The sequence below is a fragment of the Ranitomeya variabilis genome, chromosome 2 (genome assembly GCF_051348905.1).
Source record: "Ranitomeya variabilis isolate aRanVar5 chromosome 2, aRanVar5.hap1, whole genome shotgun sequence".
Lineage (NCBI taxonomy): Eukaryota > Metazoa > Chordata > Amphibia > Anura > Dendrobatidae > Ranitomeya > Ranitomeya variabilis.
The window spans coordinates 441,150,751-441,168,691 of record NC_135233.1 but is presented as its reverse complement, the minus strand read 5'-3'; the positions used below and the strand labels follow the sequence as shown (position 1 = coordinate 441,168,691).

Here is a 17,941-nt window from a genome sequence, read left to right as displayed (position 1 = left end):
TAAAGAACGACTTGGGAGCGGTCAATTATGGGACGATTTGGGGGCGGTCAATTATGGGACGACTTGGGAGCTGTAAGTTATGGGACGACTATTGGGAGCGGTCAGTTATGGGACGAGTATTGGGAGCGGTCAGTTATGGGACGACTATTGAAATTTAAAGTAAGAAACTTTTTTTTAATTTTTCCTAATTTTGCACCAGTTAAAAGGTCCTGACTTATCATTTGTGGTTGGCAAGTGTTCTGCCCATCATCCATCACAGAAGGTGAAGTTTAGGGCCATGTTTTTTGTAATGATTAATCTCATGAAAGACTTGAGCAGCGCATCTCCTTTCTGCATATGGTGGAGAGAGATGGTGCTGTACGCTGGGCAGACTTTGTTCCTGTTAATCAGTACAGGACTAGTGCACCCTACCTGCTACGTGACCGATGGTTATTGGCAGCTATGCTGCCTGGTGCATGCATTGGTATCTCTCCCCATCAGAAACGGAAAAGAGTCGCCGCATTGGGTATCGTCGTTTTGGTCAGTGGTCTGTCTGACACAGATCTCCCACCCCCACAGCTTCGGTTCCAAGGGGCTTCCTGCCTGCGGTTTTATTGTTATACAGTCACCACCAGAGGGCACATGCTGTATCAGTCAACATTTTACAGTTTAGCTCTAAGCTGTATCTTTAGACTGTGCATAAAACAAAGGTTTTCTATTAAGAGAAATTATTCTAAACTTTGTTGGATATACTTAATGAACAATAAAAGTGTTCTAAGCTGGACATTCACTGTAACAACGCATCACGTGCTCCCTGCCGTATTGACCACTTGTGTACGAGGGTGAGCAACACTCAAGATACTTCTTGATCCAGGCGGTGTTAAACTGAGCAGCTCTTACTGGTCACTTTTCAAATGAAAAAGCTTCAATAAATCATTATAATTAAGTTTTAGCTGCTGTCAGGCTGGTTCAAAGCCACAGTCACACCCCAGAAATTCGGATGCTGATTACTTAGGTAGCACATTGGCCCCACACTTTGATTTTAGGAGGGTTCCTATCCTCACAGAATAAAATTGCATTACACAGATTAGTTAAAATACTGAATAACTGGTCAAATAAGCTGATTATAGAAACTGGATTCCAGCTCACCCAGTTGCTCTTTGCTCATCCATGTGGGGCTTAGGCTACGTTCACATTTGCGTTGTGCGCCGCAGCGCACAACGCAAACAAAAACTCGGCAAAACGCACGCTAAAACGCTGCGTTTTGCGCCGCATGCGTCGTTTTTGGCCGCAAGTTGGACGCAAAAAAAATGCAACTTGATGCGTTTCTTGCGTCCAACGCTTGCGGCCATGCGGCGCTAAACGCAGCACAACGCATGTCCATGCGCCCCCATGTTAAATATAGGGGCGCATGACGCATGCGGCGCCCGACCGCAAATGTGAACGTAGCCTTAGACACCGGTCTCACATCAAGGAAAATACTGGGTCTGGGCGACTGGGTCATGACGACCATGTACATTTTTTTTTTTTTTTGTATGCACCATATTTTCTTTTGAAAAACAAAAAGAAAAGGAAAATCCAGTCCTGTTGAGCCGGACTCCAATTTTTTTTCTGTTATCCCAAATAAGTTGATTTTTAAGGAAATCTTTATTAAAAGTAAAAATATATATATATATATATATATATATATATATATATATATATATATATATATATATATATATATATATATATATATATATATATATATATATATATATATAAATAAATCTGGCTAGTCTCATTTTTTAGTCTTTTTCTTTTTTTTTTTTTTGTTTAAGCTCTAACTTCTTTCAGGAAATCCACCCGAACATTAGCAGCAGCGATCAGACTGACTCATTTGTATTGAAGCCTTTAATGAGCGTGTGCAAAGGTCATTGTGAAGTGACAGGGAGGAGGTGAGCTGTGATATCCCTGTCTGCTGTTATCAGCTGTATATTGAGGTATCGTCTGTCATTGTAATGTTGCCTCTGATAAAGAAATGACAGAAATTAACCCAGTAACCAGTGTGAAAATGACAAGATTACTTTTTTTTTTTAAATAAAAATCCTGATATATATTTTTCATATTTAAATACATCTGATCTAAACAATAGTTTATTTTATTTTTCTTATTACACCTCCCTTTTTTATTTATTCACAGTTTAACAATACCGGAAAGTGTTTTTTTTTTTAAATCTCTGGTGGAATGTTTTTTGGGTGTAAATTGTCTCTGTGATTGTCACATTCATCATCCCGGCCAGACCGGAGTGTAGAGTACTTGTGTGTGACAACCGCCCACTGATCCGCGCACTCTGATAATTATCTACTGGTTCATAATTCCCTTTAAAGAGTAGCAAAACATTTTTTATATATAATTTTGTACAGCATGGAAAGTTCCAGAAGTTTGTTACTGTAATCACTTTATTTGGGGGGGGTTTCTGTCATCATTCCTATAAACAAAAAAAAAAAAAAGGCATGCGCTGACCTGAACGTGGCGGTCCCATATGTGATCCTATGAGGCCCCTCATCCAGTCTGTACATAAATGTCTGATGCTCCTGCAGGCAATTACTCTGATGAGCAGCAACTGTCAAAGCCCATCTATACCCTATGTGACCGCTGCAGCCAATCACTGATTCCTGCATAAATCTCTTGTAGGGAAGATGAGCTTGGGGAGAGCATGATGTATGTGGTTCTGGAACGCAGGGGCTTGGCTGTCTGCAGGACGCTTTTTTATTTAGTGTGGGCAACCCCTTTAAATTGTGTTTTACGGATCCCGGTTGTATCTTTTACTTTTCACATATTAATGAAAATATAAATGCTCGTTTGTACCTTTTCACCTACAAATGATTCCCCGGTGCAGTAATGCTGTTTGTATGGAAAAGGCGAGACCTAACGTGAACAAAGTGCGGCCCATGGACGCTCGCTGGCGCCACAAAATCATACTGGCCGGGTGTCGCTAGTGGCATAACCCACAGCCCATCCTGCTGGGAATAAGCGCCATCTTCAGGACTAGAACGGTATAGCAAGCGTTAGGAAAGCTAGCGTCTCCTTGTGCCAATTAGCGGCTCTCTCGCCCCCATGCTTTACACTGCGGTTTTACCTCTCAACATTGGCTGATGGTTATAAGCAGTCGACTACTGAGTGGTCAGGGGACAGAATGTGTTTTTTTTTTTTTCTGGCTCATTGAAAAGGAAATAAGAAACATATAAAATATAAATAGTGGTCATGGTGGGAAGGGGTTAAAGCAAGAAGCTGCAGTAAAAAAAATAAAATACTTCTTTTGTGATTCCACAAAAATTGCTGTGAAAACAAACAAACAAACAAAAAAAAAAAGATTTGAGCGCACTGTGTGAATGGGCCCTTATTGCCAGCCCTAACCCTGAGGATGGGTGTGACTGGTCATTTGTGTCATGTGATTGCTCCCAGCCAGTCAACAGCTAGCGAAAGAGTCGTGACAATCACAGTGGTCACATGATGCTTTGGACAGCTGCTGATTGGCTGACGGTGATCACGTGATCCTGCTAGGGGCTGTTCAGTTTGATGGCACCCAGTGGCAGGTCGTGCACCGGAGCTCTGTCTCCTGCTGGACTCCATCTCCTGGCAGCCCGGAGCCGCCTCCGCTGGGACCTGTAGCGCCGCATTTTACCGCTCTCTGTGGACTGGAGTTTGCCTCTAGCAAGATGGCGGCTGCTTTGCTTCCTTTTCCGATGTGCGCGGCGGAAGTGATTTCAGCAGGAAAGATGGCGGAGAGCAGGAGCGGGCCGCAGTGCCCCCCCGACAACGGAGCGCAGGTGGCCGCAGTCAGGAGCCCTCAGGGCTGGGCCTGTGTGCTAGGACTTATCTCTCTGCTCTGTACAGTGGGGCCCTCGGGGGCCACAACACACTGGGTGGTGACTGAGGACGGCAAGATCCAGCAGCAGGTAACAGGGCGCTGACAGGAGGAGGGAGGGGGCACAGGACACTGACAGGAGGAGGGAGGGGGCACAGGACGCTGACAGGAGGAGGGAGGGGGCACAGGACGCTGACAGGAGGAGGGAGGGGGCACAGGACGCTGACAGGAGGGGGCACAGGACGCTGACAGGAGGGGGCACAGGACGCTGACCGGAGGAGGGAGGGGGCACAGGACGCTGACCGGAGGAGGGAGGGGGCACAGGACGCTGACCGGAGGAGGGAGGGGGCACAGGACGCTGACAGGAGGAGGGAGGGGGCACAGGACGCTGACAGGAGGAGGGAGGGGGCACAGGACGCTGACAGGAGGAGGGAGGGGGCACAGGACGCTGACAGGAGGGGGCACAGGACGCTGACAGGAGGGGGCACAGGACGCTGACAGGAGGGGGCACAGGACGCTGACAGGAGGGGGCACAGGACGCTGACAGGAGGGGGCACAGGACGCTGACAGGAGGGGGCACAGGACGCTGACAGGAGGGGGCACAGGACGCTGACAGGAGGGGGCACAGGACGCTGACAGGAGGGGGCACAGGACGCTGACAGGAGGAGGGAGGGGGCACAGGGCGCTGACAGGAGGAGGGAGGGGGCACAGGGCGCTGACAGGAGGAGGGAGGGGGCACAGGACGCTGACAGGAGGAGGGAGGGGGCACAGGGCGCTGACAGGAGGAGGGAGGGGGCACAGGGCGCTGACAGGAGGAGGGAGGGGGCACGGCGCTGACAGGAGGAGGGAGGGGGCACAGGGCGCTGACAGGAGGAGGGAGGGGGCACAGGGCGCTGACAGGAGGAGGGAGGGGGCACAGGGCGCTGACAGGAGGAGGGAGGGGGCACAGGGCGCTGACAGGAGGAGGGAGGGGGCACAGGGCGCTGACAGGAGGGAGGAGGGGGGGCACAGGACGCTGACAGGAGGGCGGGCACAGGACGCTGACAGGAGGGAGGAGGGGGGCCACAGGACGCTGACAGGAGGGAGGAGGGGGCCACAGGACGCTGACAGGAGGGAGGAAGGGGGCAGAGGACGCTGACAGGAGGGAGGAGGGGGGCAGAGGACGCTGACAGGAGGGAGGAGGGGGGCACAGGACGCTGACAGGAGGGAGGAGGGGGGCACAGGACGCTGGGAGGAGGGGGGCACAGGAAACTGACGGGAGGAGGGAGGGGGCACAGGGCGCTGACAGGAGGGGGTCACAGTGCACTGACAGGAGGGAGGGAGGGGGCACAGGACACTGACAGGAGGAGAAATGTTAAGCTGAGTGTATTGTGATGGACGGGTCACTAGGAGCTGACAAGGGGGATGGAGATTGCACTATATTGTATGGTTGGAGCCATAATCTGATTTCTTTGTTCTTATTATAGAGGTGCACCGGTCTGAAAAGTTTGCAGTCATACTAATGACTAATTGTGGCAACATTATATTTTCTATCCCTGTATGTGAAGTGTATGGGGGGGGGGGGTCACATGCTGACTAGATTCTTAGATCCTCCTACCAGAGGTGTCAAACTGCATTCCTCGAGGGCTGCAAACAGGTCATGTTTTCAGGATTTCCTTGTATTGCACAGGTGATAATTTAATCACCTGCACAGAGTGATTCCAGCACCTTGTGGAATGCAGTTTGACACCTCTGCTCCTACGATTTCTTTTTGAATGTTCTAGAAGAGAAGTGCAGGAGAATATAGTTAACGTTTGACTGCAAGTGTGCAGATCACATACATGTGTTTGAGCTGCAATAACAGGAGCTTTTTGACATTCTGCACATTGAGGCTTTATGGAGCTTTACCAGTGGTTGAAGGAGAGGAGTTAACTCTTAACATACCGGTGAGCTCTCTCAACCCATTGATGTCTATACAGCAGGTAGCTGCTCAGCTCCCTCCTGTCAAGCTGCTGTTATAAATCTTGCAAAAATCACCATACCCCAGCATTGGTTTCTGAAAATGCAGTTCTCCTAATCACTGCTCACTGTTCTGAGCTGTGTGCATCTTCAAATGCACTGTTCTGTCTATATGCAAATATAGTGATAGCACTGTACACTCCAGAAGAGACTGCTTATAGTGTCATAAACTGTGCAGAGTTTTCTAGTTCTATTAATCCTACAACTCTGCTACTTACTAGAACTGTCACTGACATAGGAGTGCCTGCCCGCTCCATCACCCCAAACCCCAGAAACTATGAAGTGAAGAGACTGGAAAGCTGTGTGCTGCTCAAGAGACAACTTGAGAATAGCCCTTAATTAAAAAAAATAATAAAATAAATTATTTCCTCATATTCAGCTTGAATTGTATCTTTCAGATCTGCTGTTTTTCAGTTTATTAACAACTTTAATGCTGCCCATTATGCACAAGAATATAACTACTATATACTGCCCCCTATGTACAAGAATATAACTACTATAATACTGTTCCTATGTACAAGAATATAACTACTATAATACTGTTCCTATGTACAAGAATATAACTACTATAATACTGCCCCTATGTACAGGAATATAACTACTATAATACTGTTCCTATGTACAAGAATATAACTACTATAATACTGCCCCCATGTACAAGAATATAACTACTATAATACTGCCCCTATGTACAGGAATATAACTACTATAATACTGTTCCTATGTACAAGAATATAACTACTATAATACTGCCCCCTATGTACAAGAATATAACTACTATAATGCTGCTCCTATGTACAAGAATATAACTTCTATAATACTGCCCCCTATGTACAAGAATATAACTTCTATAATACTGCCCCCTATGTACAAGAATATAACTACTATAATACTGCCCCCTATGTACAAGAATATAACTACTATAATACTGCCCCCTATGTACAAGAATATAACTACTATAATACTGCCCCCTATGTACAAGAATATAACTACTATAATACTGCCCCCTATGTACAAGAATATAACTACTATAATACTGCCCCCTATGTACAAGAATATAACTACTATAATACTGCCCCCTATGTGCAAGAATATAACTACTATAATACTGCCCCCTATGTACAAGAATATAACTACTATAATACTGCTCCTATGTACAAGAATATAACTACTACTAGATGGTGGCCCGATTCTAACGCATCGGGTATTCTAGAATATGTATGCGCAGTGCATTGATCAGCCCACGGAGTGCATTGCGCAGCCCACGGAGTGCATTGCGCAGCCCACGGAGTGCATTGCGCAGCCCACGGAGTGCATTGCGCAGCCCACGGAGTGCATTGCGCAGCCCACGGAGTGCATTGCGCAGCCCACGGAGTGCATTGCGCAGCCCACGGAGTGCATTGCGCAGCCCACGGAGTGCATTGCGCAGCCCACGGAGTGCATTGCCCAGCCCACGGAGTGCATTGCCCAGCCCACGGAGTGCATTGCCCAGCCCACGGAGTGCATTGCCCAGCCCACGGAGTGCATTGCCCAGCCCACGGAGTGCATTGCCCAGCCCACGGAGTGCATTGCCCAGCCCACGGAGTGCATTGCCCAGCCCACGGAGTGCATTGCCCAGCCCACGGAGTGCATTGCCCAGCCCACGGAGTGCATTGCCCAGCCCACGGAGTGCATTGCCCAGCCCACGGAGTGCATTGCCCAGCCCACGGAGTGCATTGCCCAGCCCACGGAGTGCATTGCCCAGCCCACGGAGTGCATTGCCCAGCCCACGGAGTATATTGCCCAGCCCACGTAGTATATTGCAATGTGGGCATCATATCCCTGTTAAAAAAAAAATAAAATAAAATAAAAAATAGTTATATACTCACCTTACGGATCCAAGCGAAGCGGTTACCGACGCTGCTCGTGCGCTCCGGTCCAAGAGTGCATTGCGGTCTCGCGAGATGATGACGTAGCGGCCTCGCGAGACCGCTACTTCATCTCGCGAGATCGCAGCATGGACCGGTTACCGGAGCGTCGCGAGCGGGAAAGGCCTGTTGTCGATCCGGGGGCTGACGGACGGTGAGTATATAACGAATTTTTATTTTTTTTATTATTTTTAACATTAGATCGTTTTACTATTCATGCCGCATAGGCAGCATGAATAGTAATTTTTTAGCAGAGAAGATGTGTCAGATGCACACACTTCACACAATCTCTAATAATCAATATATCTAAATAGCCAAGAGAGTCCTTTATAGAATGGATTAAAACATAACTTTTACTCCTATTACAATTAAAATATGTATGGACAATGTATACAATAAAGTGCAAAACAGTGCATAACCGTGCTCAATAAAAAAATGGTTTTGTCTCACCAAATAGATGTTAGTTACTGGCAGGAGTCCGTTAGTGCTTCAGGGGGAGGGGGGAGAGAGTAATCACTATACTACCCCAGTCGTGCCCCTGTTTTAGCTCCTGCCCTGACAAGGACAGTACCCAAGTCAGGCTAATTAATTGTACCCACCACACAAAAAATGAACTTCCCTACGCGTTTCCTCTCACTTCAGTGAGACTCATCAGGGGAATATATATATAATTGTGGGATATTCTATTCAAGAGAAAAAGTCCCTCCATCCGGAGGTGACTATTATGTGTCCGATGCATACGGTTCTCGGCATGGACTAATGGTACCATAACTACCATTAGTCCATGCCGAGAACCGTATGCATCGGACACATAATAGTCACCTCCGGATGGAGGGACTTTTTCTCTTGAATAGAATATCCCACAATTATATATATATTCCCCTGATGAGTCTCACTGAAGTGAGAGGAAACGCGTAGGGAAGTTCATTTTTTGTGTGGTGGGTACAATTAATTAGCCTGACTTGGGTACTGTCCTTGTCAGGGCAGGAGCTAAAACAGGGGCACGACTGGGGTAGTATAGTGATTACTCTCTCCCCCCTCCCCCTGAAGCACTAACGGACTCCTGCCAGTAACTAACATCTATTTGGTGAGACAAAACCATTTTTTTTTTATTGAGCACGGTTATGCACTGTTTTGCACTTTATTGTATACATTGTCCATACATATTTTAATTGTAATAGGAGTAAAAGTTATGTTTTAATCCATTCTATATAGCATGAATAGTAAAAAGTTGGTCACACAGGGTTAATAGCAGCGGTAACCTTACATAAGCGGTGCCTTACATCGCAGCATAACGCGGTCCGTTACCGCTGCCATTAACCCTGTGTGAGGGCAGACTGGAGGGGAGTACGGAGCGGGCCCTGACCGCGGGGAGGAAGGAGCGGCCATTTTTCCGCCGGACTGTGGCCGTCGCTGATTGGTCGTGGCTGTTTTGCCACGACCAATCAGTGACTTGGATTCCATGACAGACAGAGGCCGCGACCAATGAATATCAGTGACAGACAGACGGAAGTGACCCTTAGACAATTATATAGTAGATAATGCTGCTCCTACGTACAAGAATATAACTACTATAATACTGCCCCTATGTACAAGAATATAACTACTATAATGCTGCCCCTATGTGCAAGAATATAACTACTATAAGACTGCTCCTCTGTGTGAGAATGGAGATCCTGATGTTTCTGGTGCAGTGAATGATCCATGTGGCTTCTATGGGGTGTTCCCGTCTTTCTCTCCTACATGTGGCTGTTGCTGCGCTCACTGTACAGATTTGTTCCTTACCACTTGTCTGGTGTTCTCAACGGTCTGTTCCTGCAGGTGGATTCACCCATGAACTTGAAGCACCCTCACGATTTAGTGATTCTCATGAGACAAGAGACCACTGTTGGATACCTGAAGGAACTAGAGGTGACTTTTCCCCCTTTCTTTCCTGACGTCTCCCCATCCTTATCCTTTATTTTTTACCTTTCATCATCTCTCGGCAGAAACATCTGGTCGCACAGAAAATTCACATTGAAGAGAACGAAGATCGGGACACAGGGCTGGAACAGAGACACTACAAAGATGATCCAGATTGTGTCCTGGCCAAAGTGCCTCTGGGTGACATGGACCTATACGACGGGACGTACATGTCGCTGGAGGACAGGAGTATCAGGTGCTGAGACTAAAGGGTTGTAGAGTCTGCCAGTAATGTGACCTCGACCCTCACATCTTGCAGTAAAAAAAAACAAAAACGTACCTCCCTGACCAGATGCGCTAAAGTGTAGCGCTGTGTCTTCCATCGATCTGCCAGGATCACCATTCAGCATGGGTGGTATGTGAACGCTGCTGCCTTTCAGTGTGTCCATTGATCGTCTGCAGCGTTCACATTTCATCTGATTCGAAAGAACACAATTTGTTCAATCGGGGAGGATTTTTATTTAATCTCATCACTTTGGCGCTATATATATATATATATATATATATATATATATATGTGTGCGTGTATATATGTGTGGGTGTGTGTATATCTATATATATATATATATGTGTGTGTGTGTTTGTGTGTGTGTGTGTATATATATATATATATATGTGTGTATATATATATATATATATATATATATATATATATATATATATATATATATATATATATATATATATATATATATATATATATATATATATATATATATATATTTTTTTTTTTTTTTTTTTTTTAAAGAAAAGGGAATCTGCAGGTTTTTGTTAATCTGAGAGCAGCATAATAAAGAGCAGGAGAGCCTGATTCCAGTGATGTGTTGCTAATAATAATGAGCGAGTGTACTCGTTGCTCGGGTGACCTCCAAGCATTTGTTAGTGTTCGGAGATTTAGTTTTCATTGTGGCAGCTGAATGATTTACAGCTACTAGCCAGGCTGAGTACATGTGGAGGTTGACTGGTTGTTAGGGAATCCCCACATGTACTCAGCCTGGCTAGTAGCTGTAAATCATTCAGCTGCTGCGATGAAAACTAAATCTCCGAACACTAACAAATACTCGGAGGTCACCCGAGCAGGCTCGGGAAAACCTGAGCAACGAGTACACTCGCTCATCACTAGTCGCTAATTGTGTTCTAGTTTCAATACAATCACTGTTTTATTAGCAGGAGATAATCACTGCAGGACTAGGTGTCACGTACAGGCTGGTCTGGCTAATCTTTGTAACCCCTGCCCACACCACTGATTGGCAGCTTGTTGACAATGCACAGTGGTCACAGTACGCTGCCATTCTGTGGTATGGGTGGGGTTTCACACAGCTCAGCATTCTGAGCACTGCTACATCTACCACAAGAAAACAGGGATTCCTTCACGACCTTTGACATACCCATGCGTCATGGTTGGATAGGGATTCTCATCCTTTGATATATGGGTTTTTCATGGTGATTATGTGGGGCACAGGAGCTGTCTGCGCGATCGCCGCTGTGAGGTCGGCTAAAGCCAAGGCCCGGCTGTCAATGCACCGCCTCAGGCTGCTGAGCCCCCTAAACGCTGCAATGCACATATCATAGGTTGCAATGCATTATAACAGCCATCAGAGTAAACAGTTAAGGGACATTAGAAACATAGAGGGATTAAGTAAAAAAAAATAAAAAAATAATAAATTGTAAAAATATTTTTAAAATCACAAATTAAGAATGGAAAAAAAATCCCAATAAATAAACATTTATGTAAAAGAGTAAAGTACACATATTTGGTATTGCCACTTCCAGAGCGACTCAACTTCTAAAACGGTCACACTAGTTAACCCCTTCAGTGAATACTGTAAAAAACAATAAAAAAAAACCCGATGCTTTTTCATTATACTGCCAAACAAAAAATGGAATAAAACGCAATGAAAATGTTGAGTGGAAATGAAAATGGTACCACTTAAGATACCTTCATACAACTCAACTCCATAAGCAGAAAAATAAAAAATGTATAGCTCTCAGAATTAAGTTAATAATTATTTTTTTTTTTCTAGAAAATAGTTTTTCTCCTACACCTCATTGGGTGTTATGCTGCTGCCATTAGGAGGCTGACACTAAGTAATACAGAAAGAACAGCTCCTCCCCTGCAGTATACACCCTCTCACTGGGCAATATTCAACCAATTCTTGCTTAGTGTCTGTAGGAGGCACTTGAGTCTGTTTCAGACCCCAACGTTTTTATTTTCCTTTTTGATTTTCTGTAAATTTTTATTTTTTAATTAACGGAGTGAAGGGGGCGACGGATTCCTTTCAAGGGTCCGCTCTCCCCCGAACCATCAATAGGCGAGCGCACGGAGTATACCTCTGCGTACCCTCTCCTGCGACGAATGGGGCACGCCTAATCTACGCTTAGGGCGACGGTTTTTATACGGTTCCGATCTCCCCCCTGTAAGATGGCGAGCACATAGAGTTCTGGCCCTTATGTGCCTCTCCTGGGCTCCACCGCATATCAAGGCCCTCACCTGATGGCGTCATGTAGTCCCCACAATAGCCGTATGTCCCCTGTGGCAGGCACAGATGAAGATGAATGGAGGGTCCTCTCCACCCCCCGGCAAAGGGAGGAAGGATTGAGCGCATACCCTCGTAACTGAGGCTGCATTACTACTCTGTGGCGGTGAGTAGTCCCCTTCCTCACGCTGCCTGCGTGGGAAGGTGCGGTTCTGTTCCCTGGGGAGAGGTGCCGCTGGCTGGACTCCGGAAATGTAGTCCCTGGCTTTTCAGCCGGGCTAGGCAATTCCCCGCACTCCGCCCGAGCCCCGCCCACTATCCAGGCGCTTCTCTTTTGGAACAAGAAGCGCTCTGCAAATCTCGGGGGCCATCTTGGGACTTCACTTCTGCGGGGAAAACCGGACGAAAACGCTGACCTGACTGCTCCGATCTTCTCCTATTCCTCCCTGGGGACACAGGCACAGGACCGTGGGGTAAGCTGTACAGCAGAGCTTAACCCTTTCCCTGCCAGCGCATACTCTGCAGATCTGGCCCTCGTCTCTAAAGGCACACTATGTCTCACCCTAAAAAGGCCAAAAAGGTTAACAAAAAGCAGTTATTTTTATCTCATGTGCCACTTGTCATACTGCCTTGCCTTGAGCTCACAATACCCCGTTATGCGCGAATTGTGATCCTGCCTGTGTGCAGCCGCCTCCCACCACCACCAACGCCGCCTCTGACCCTGCGGAGCCTAGTCCCCTGAGTGGGCCTCTTCCCTGTCGCGTTCTATGACTTCACTGGCCAAGGCAATAGATTCCCTCCGGGGTCCCTCTCTAAGTCAGAACGCCATGTTGTCTACCACAGAGGACTCTGGCGACGGTACGGATCTGTTCACCAGCAGGGGGCACTCCCTGTCACTGAGGGGTGCCAGAAAACGGACCCATTTCGCGTCCCCTGTCCACGGCCACGCTTGTCCTTCAGCCTCCGCAAGTTCAATGTCTCGTTCCCCTTCTCCTGAGAACCACAATGCACATGACTCTGAATATGAGTCCGATGCATCTTTAGTTCAGGATTCCTTGACTTCTCAAGAGACGCTTAGTTCTCTTATTGAGGCGGTCAACAAGACCCTTAAGGTGGACGAGGAATCTGTTTCCACTCAGGAACACGTGGTGTCTTTCAAAAAGTCAAAACGTGTCCAAAGGGTATTTGTCACTCATCCTGAATTTAAGGACATTGTCCAGAAACACAGGGACCGGCCCGATAAACGCTTCACGGGTCAAAAGCTGATTGAGTCCAAATACCCCTTCGCTCAGAAACTAATGAAGGACTGGCTGCAGTCTCCTTCAGTGGACCCTGCAGTAGCGCATCTCACCTCCAAGACGCTCCTTTCCTTGTCTGACGGTTCTTCAGTCAAAAATCCCTCTGACCGCCAAATTGACTACTTGGCTCGATCTGTCTTTGAGGCGACAGGGGCGTCGCTCTTTCCATCTTTCGCCTCTACTTGGGTGGCTAAGGCTATGGTCGCTTGGGCTGAGGTTCTGACCATAACCTTCCATGACAGTTATCTCTCCCCCCCCCCCAGAGGTGACCAACCTGGCCAACCAGATCGCTCACGCCGGGGACTTCGTAGTTAACTCCTCAATAGACACGGCTAATTGCGCTGCAAAAGCAGACGCAAATGCAGTCTATCAGGAGAGCCCTGTGGCTCAGAGATTGGCGCGCAGATTCGGTTTCCAAAAAATCTTTGACATCTCTGCCATACCAAGCGGGTCACTTATTCGGTGACGAGCTAGACCAAATTATCTCTGACGCCACCGGAGGAAAGAGTAAATTTCTTCCCCAACAAAAGCCCACCCGGCCGTTTCGGTATCAACAACAACCTCGATTCCGGCCCTTTCGCATCCTCCGGATCAGGACGAGCTTCGCGCGGAGACAGAGGCTCCCAGGTCTCATACAGACTTAACCGTAGCTGGAAACCCAGACTGAGGTCATCTGGATCTAAGGGATCCAGATCCCTTAGATCTTCCACTCAATGTCTCGTTGCAACATCCGGGGGACATCGACCAAGTAGGCGGCCGTTTACTTTTGTTCCGCTAAGCCTGGCTCACGGTTGTCCACGACGAGTGGGTCAGAGAACTGGTGTCCTCCGGATACAAAATAGTTTTCTTCCCCCCCCCCCCCCCCGATACGGTCCTTTCAGTCATGTCCTCCCGAAACTAAGACAACGGCTTTTCTCCAGGCCATAAGAGCTCTACAAGGGGACGGTCATCATTCCGGTTCCCCTAGACCAAAGGTTCAAGGGGTTTTACTCGAACCTATTCGTGGACCCAAAGAGGGACGGATCACTACGACCATTACTGGACTTAAAGCTTCTGAACCACTTTGTGAAAATTCGGCGCTTCAGAATGGAATCCCTCCGCTCTGTTGTCGCATCCATGGAAATAGCATCCATAGACATCAAGGATGCTTACCTCCACATCCTAATTTTCCCCACTCATCAACAGTTCCTTCGCTTCGCCTTTCGCGAGGAAAGCTTACAGTTTGTGGCCTTACCTTTTCGCCTTGCCACCGCTCCCAGAGTTTTCACCAAAGTCATGGCAGCAGTCATGGCTATCCTTCATGCTCGGGGAGTGGTGGTACTTCCATACCTGGACGACTTGCTGATAAATGGCCCGTCATATCCAGCCTGCGAGGAGTCCGTCGACATCAAGGTGGATACTCTTTCTCGCCTGGGTTGGAAGATAAAGTTCAAAAAATCTTCCTCGGTACCAGCTCAGCGGATTTCCTTCTTGGGAATGACCCTGGACACTTCCCGTGGCTTGGTCATTCTCCCTCCGGGAAAGGCCTCGGCCTTGCAGCAGGGAGCACGGAGTCTCTCCCGACCAGTCTCTCACTCCATTCGTTTCAGCATGCGCATTCTCGGCAAAATGGTAGCGGTCATGGAAGCGGTTCCGTTCACGCAATTCCATCTCCGTCCCTTACAACATGCGCTGCTGCCGACTTGGAACGGGAACCCGTCTTCTCTCGACCGTCGCTGCCGTCTGTCTTGGCAGGTCATGCAGACCCTCAGGTGGTGGACACTGTAATCCTCTCTGAACCAGGGGAAGTCTTTTCTCCCAGTGCGCTGGCTGGTGGTGACCACCGATGCCAGCCTTTTGGGCTGGGGTGCAGTCTTCAGCCACCACACAGCTCAGGGGTGGTGGTCCACTCTAGAGGCGCGCCTCCCCATCAATATCCTGGAAATACGAGCGATCAGACTAGCTTTGAACAGTTTTCACCATCTCCTCGCAGGTCGACCCATCAGCATCCAGTCCGACAACACCACAGCGGTGGCGTATATCAACCGCCAAGGGGGAACCCGCAGCAAGATGGCCATGCTCGAAGTCACCCACATCATCCGCTGGGCCGAGCGCAACCATTCGCCGATCTCGGCGATCCACAGATTTGCCATCACTGGAGGACCCCGGATGTGGACCTCAAGGCTCAACAACAAGGTCTCCCAGTTCATTGCCCGATCACTCCAATCCACATGCCATCGGACAGATGCCTTGGTTCTACCGTGGCATCATTTCCGCCTTCTGTACATTTTTCTTCCTTTCCCCCTGCTACCGAGGGTCATCAAGAAGATCAGGGCAGAGGGGGTACCAGTAATCTTAATTGCGCCGGACTAGCCGCGCCGGGCATGGTACGCGGAACTGGTTCAGCTGGTCGCCGACGTCCCCTGGCGACTTCCAGATTGCATGGATCTTCTCTCACAGGGCCCGATTTACCACCAAAGCTCCGGGCCCTGTCTTTGATGGCGTGGCCGTTGAATCCTGGATTCTAGCCCAAGCTGGATTTTCCCCTGAGGTGTCCTCCACCATGATTAGTGCTAGAAAGCCCGTGTCCATGTGCATTTATCACCGTACCTAGCGAATATTCTTCGCGTGGTGCAACGCCCGTGGACGATCCCCTCTGGTATTTTTCATCCCTTCCGTATTGGAATTTCTCCAATCAGGACTAGAATCGGGTCTCGCACTTAGCTCCCTCAAGGGACAGGTGTCAGCACTCAGTCCTTTTTTCAACTAAAAATTGCCACCAGATTACCGGTTAAGACGTTCATTCAGGGAGTTTCTCGTGTGGCGCCTCCCTATAAACTGCCTTTGGATCCTAGGGATCTTAATTTGGTCCTTGGAGCTCTTCAGGAGGCCCCTTTCGAGCCACTGCAGGATGTCTCTCTAACTTTCCTTTCTTGGAAGGTAGTTTTTCTAGTGGCTACTACGTCAATCAGGCGTGTCTCGGAATTGGCGGCTCTCTCCTGCCGATCCCCGTTCCTGATTTTTTTACCCGGATAAGGCAGTCTTGAGGACTTCTCCCGCTTTTCTACCCAAGGTCGTTTCCTCCTTTCACCTCAATGAAGAGATTATTCTGCCTTCATTCTGTCCGGCACCAGTCCATCGTGTTGAGAAAGCTCTGCACACTCTTGATGTGGTTAGGGCTCTTTGACGGTACATCTAACGGACGGTCTCCTTCCGCAATTCAGATGTCCTGTTTGCTTCCAGGGGGACAAAGGAAGGGCTTACCCACTTCCAAGGCCACTCTAGCCAAGTGGATCCGATCGGCTATTCAGGAATCCTATTGTGTCAAGGGTGTTCCTATCCCAGCAGGGATGAAGGCCCACTCTACTCGGTCAGTGGGCGCCTCTTGGGCCATTCGGCACCAGGCGTCAGTACAACAGGTCTGCAAAGCATTACCACGTTCATTCTTTTTCGTCTGCAGACGCTGCCCTTGGCAGGCGCATTCTGCAGTCGGCAGTAGTATCTTAGCTATAAATCTATGGTACATGGGGTAATAACAGCTATGTAGTTCCCCACCCAGGGACTGCTTTAGGACGTCCCATGGTCCTGTGCCCCCCAATGAGGCGTAGGAGAAATACGGATTTTTGTGTACTCACCGTAAAATCCTTTTCTCTGAGCCAATCATTGGGGGGTCACAGCACCCACCCTGTTAGCCTTTTGGCTTGTTGTTATTTCTTTGGTTTTGACATAGTTTTATTGTCTTTCGTTTAATACTCCTGCTTTTCTACCGAACTGGTTGAATATTGCCCAGTGAGAGGGTATATACTGCAGGGGAGGAGTTATTCTTTCTGTGTTAACTTAGTGTCGTAGTGGCGGCAGCATAACGCCCATGGTCCTGTGTCCCCCCAATGATTGGCTCGAAGAAAAGGATTTTACAGCGAGTACACAAAAATCCCTATTTATTGTGTAAAAGCGCCAAGGCATAAAAAAATATGACTTGAGTAATCGTCCTGACCCGAAGAATAAAGCTGCCTTATCAATTTTACCATATGTTTAACAGCATTAAAAAATTGCTGGATTTTGATAATTTTGGATCGGAATAGAAAGTAATCAGAAAATGTCATGTGCCCGAAAATAGTATCAGTTAAAATATCAACTCGTCCAGCAAGAAACAAGCCCTCACATGACTGTGTTAGCAGAAATATGGAAAAATTATTGCACTCAAAATATGGAGATGCGAAAACTTAAATTTTTTGTAATAAAAAGCGACTTTTAGTGTGACAGCAGCCAAACATAACAAGCCGATATAAATTGCACCGACCCGAAGAATAAAGTCGTGTAATCACTTATAGTGTACAAGGAACGGGAAAAATAAATAAAAATAAAACCAGTTTTTCTCCTGCTGTTTTGTTAATTCTGCCTCCCAAAGATCGCAGTAAGGCTCAGGGCACATTTATCTTGCGCTAAGCACTTACATCAAGGTTTCCATGTAACTCTCTGAAATACGTGATT

At 47.7% G+C, this 17,941-nt stretch overlaps 1 protein-coding gene across 5 annotated transcripts in view; it reads left to right on the top strand.

Moving 5' to 3' along the window:
• Positions 1 to 3,481: 3,481 nt before the first annotated feature.
• Positions 3,482 to 17,941, top strand: part of TTC17 (tetratricopeptide repeat domain 17) — an 81,832-nt gene continuing 67,372 nt past the window's right edge. For 2 of the 5 annotated variants that reach the window (XM_077287094.1, XM_077287096.1), the window contains exons 1-3: positions 3,542 to 3,920; positions 9,556 to 9,645; positions 9,723 to 9,892. In XM_077287094.1, the coding sequence (XP_077143209.1) occupies positions 3,681 to 3,920; positions 9,556 to 9,645; positions 9,723 to 9,892 (500 nt within the window). In that variant the 5' untranslated portion in view covers positions 3,542 to 3,680. Of the gene's footprint in view, positions 3,921 to 9,555; positions 9,646 to 9,722; positions 9,893 to 17,941 lie in introns of all 5 variants that reach the window. The other 3 variants (XM_077287097.1, XM_077287095.1, XM_077287098.1) reach the window with 3 other exon arrangements.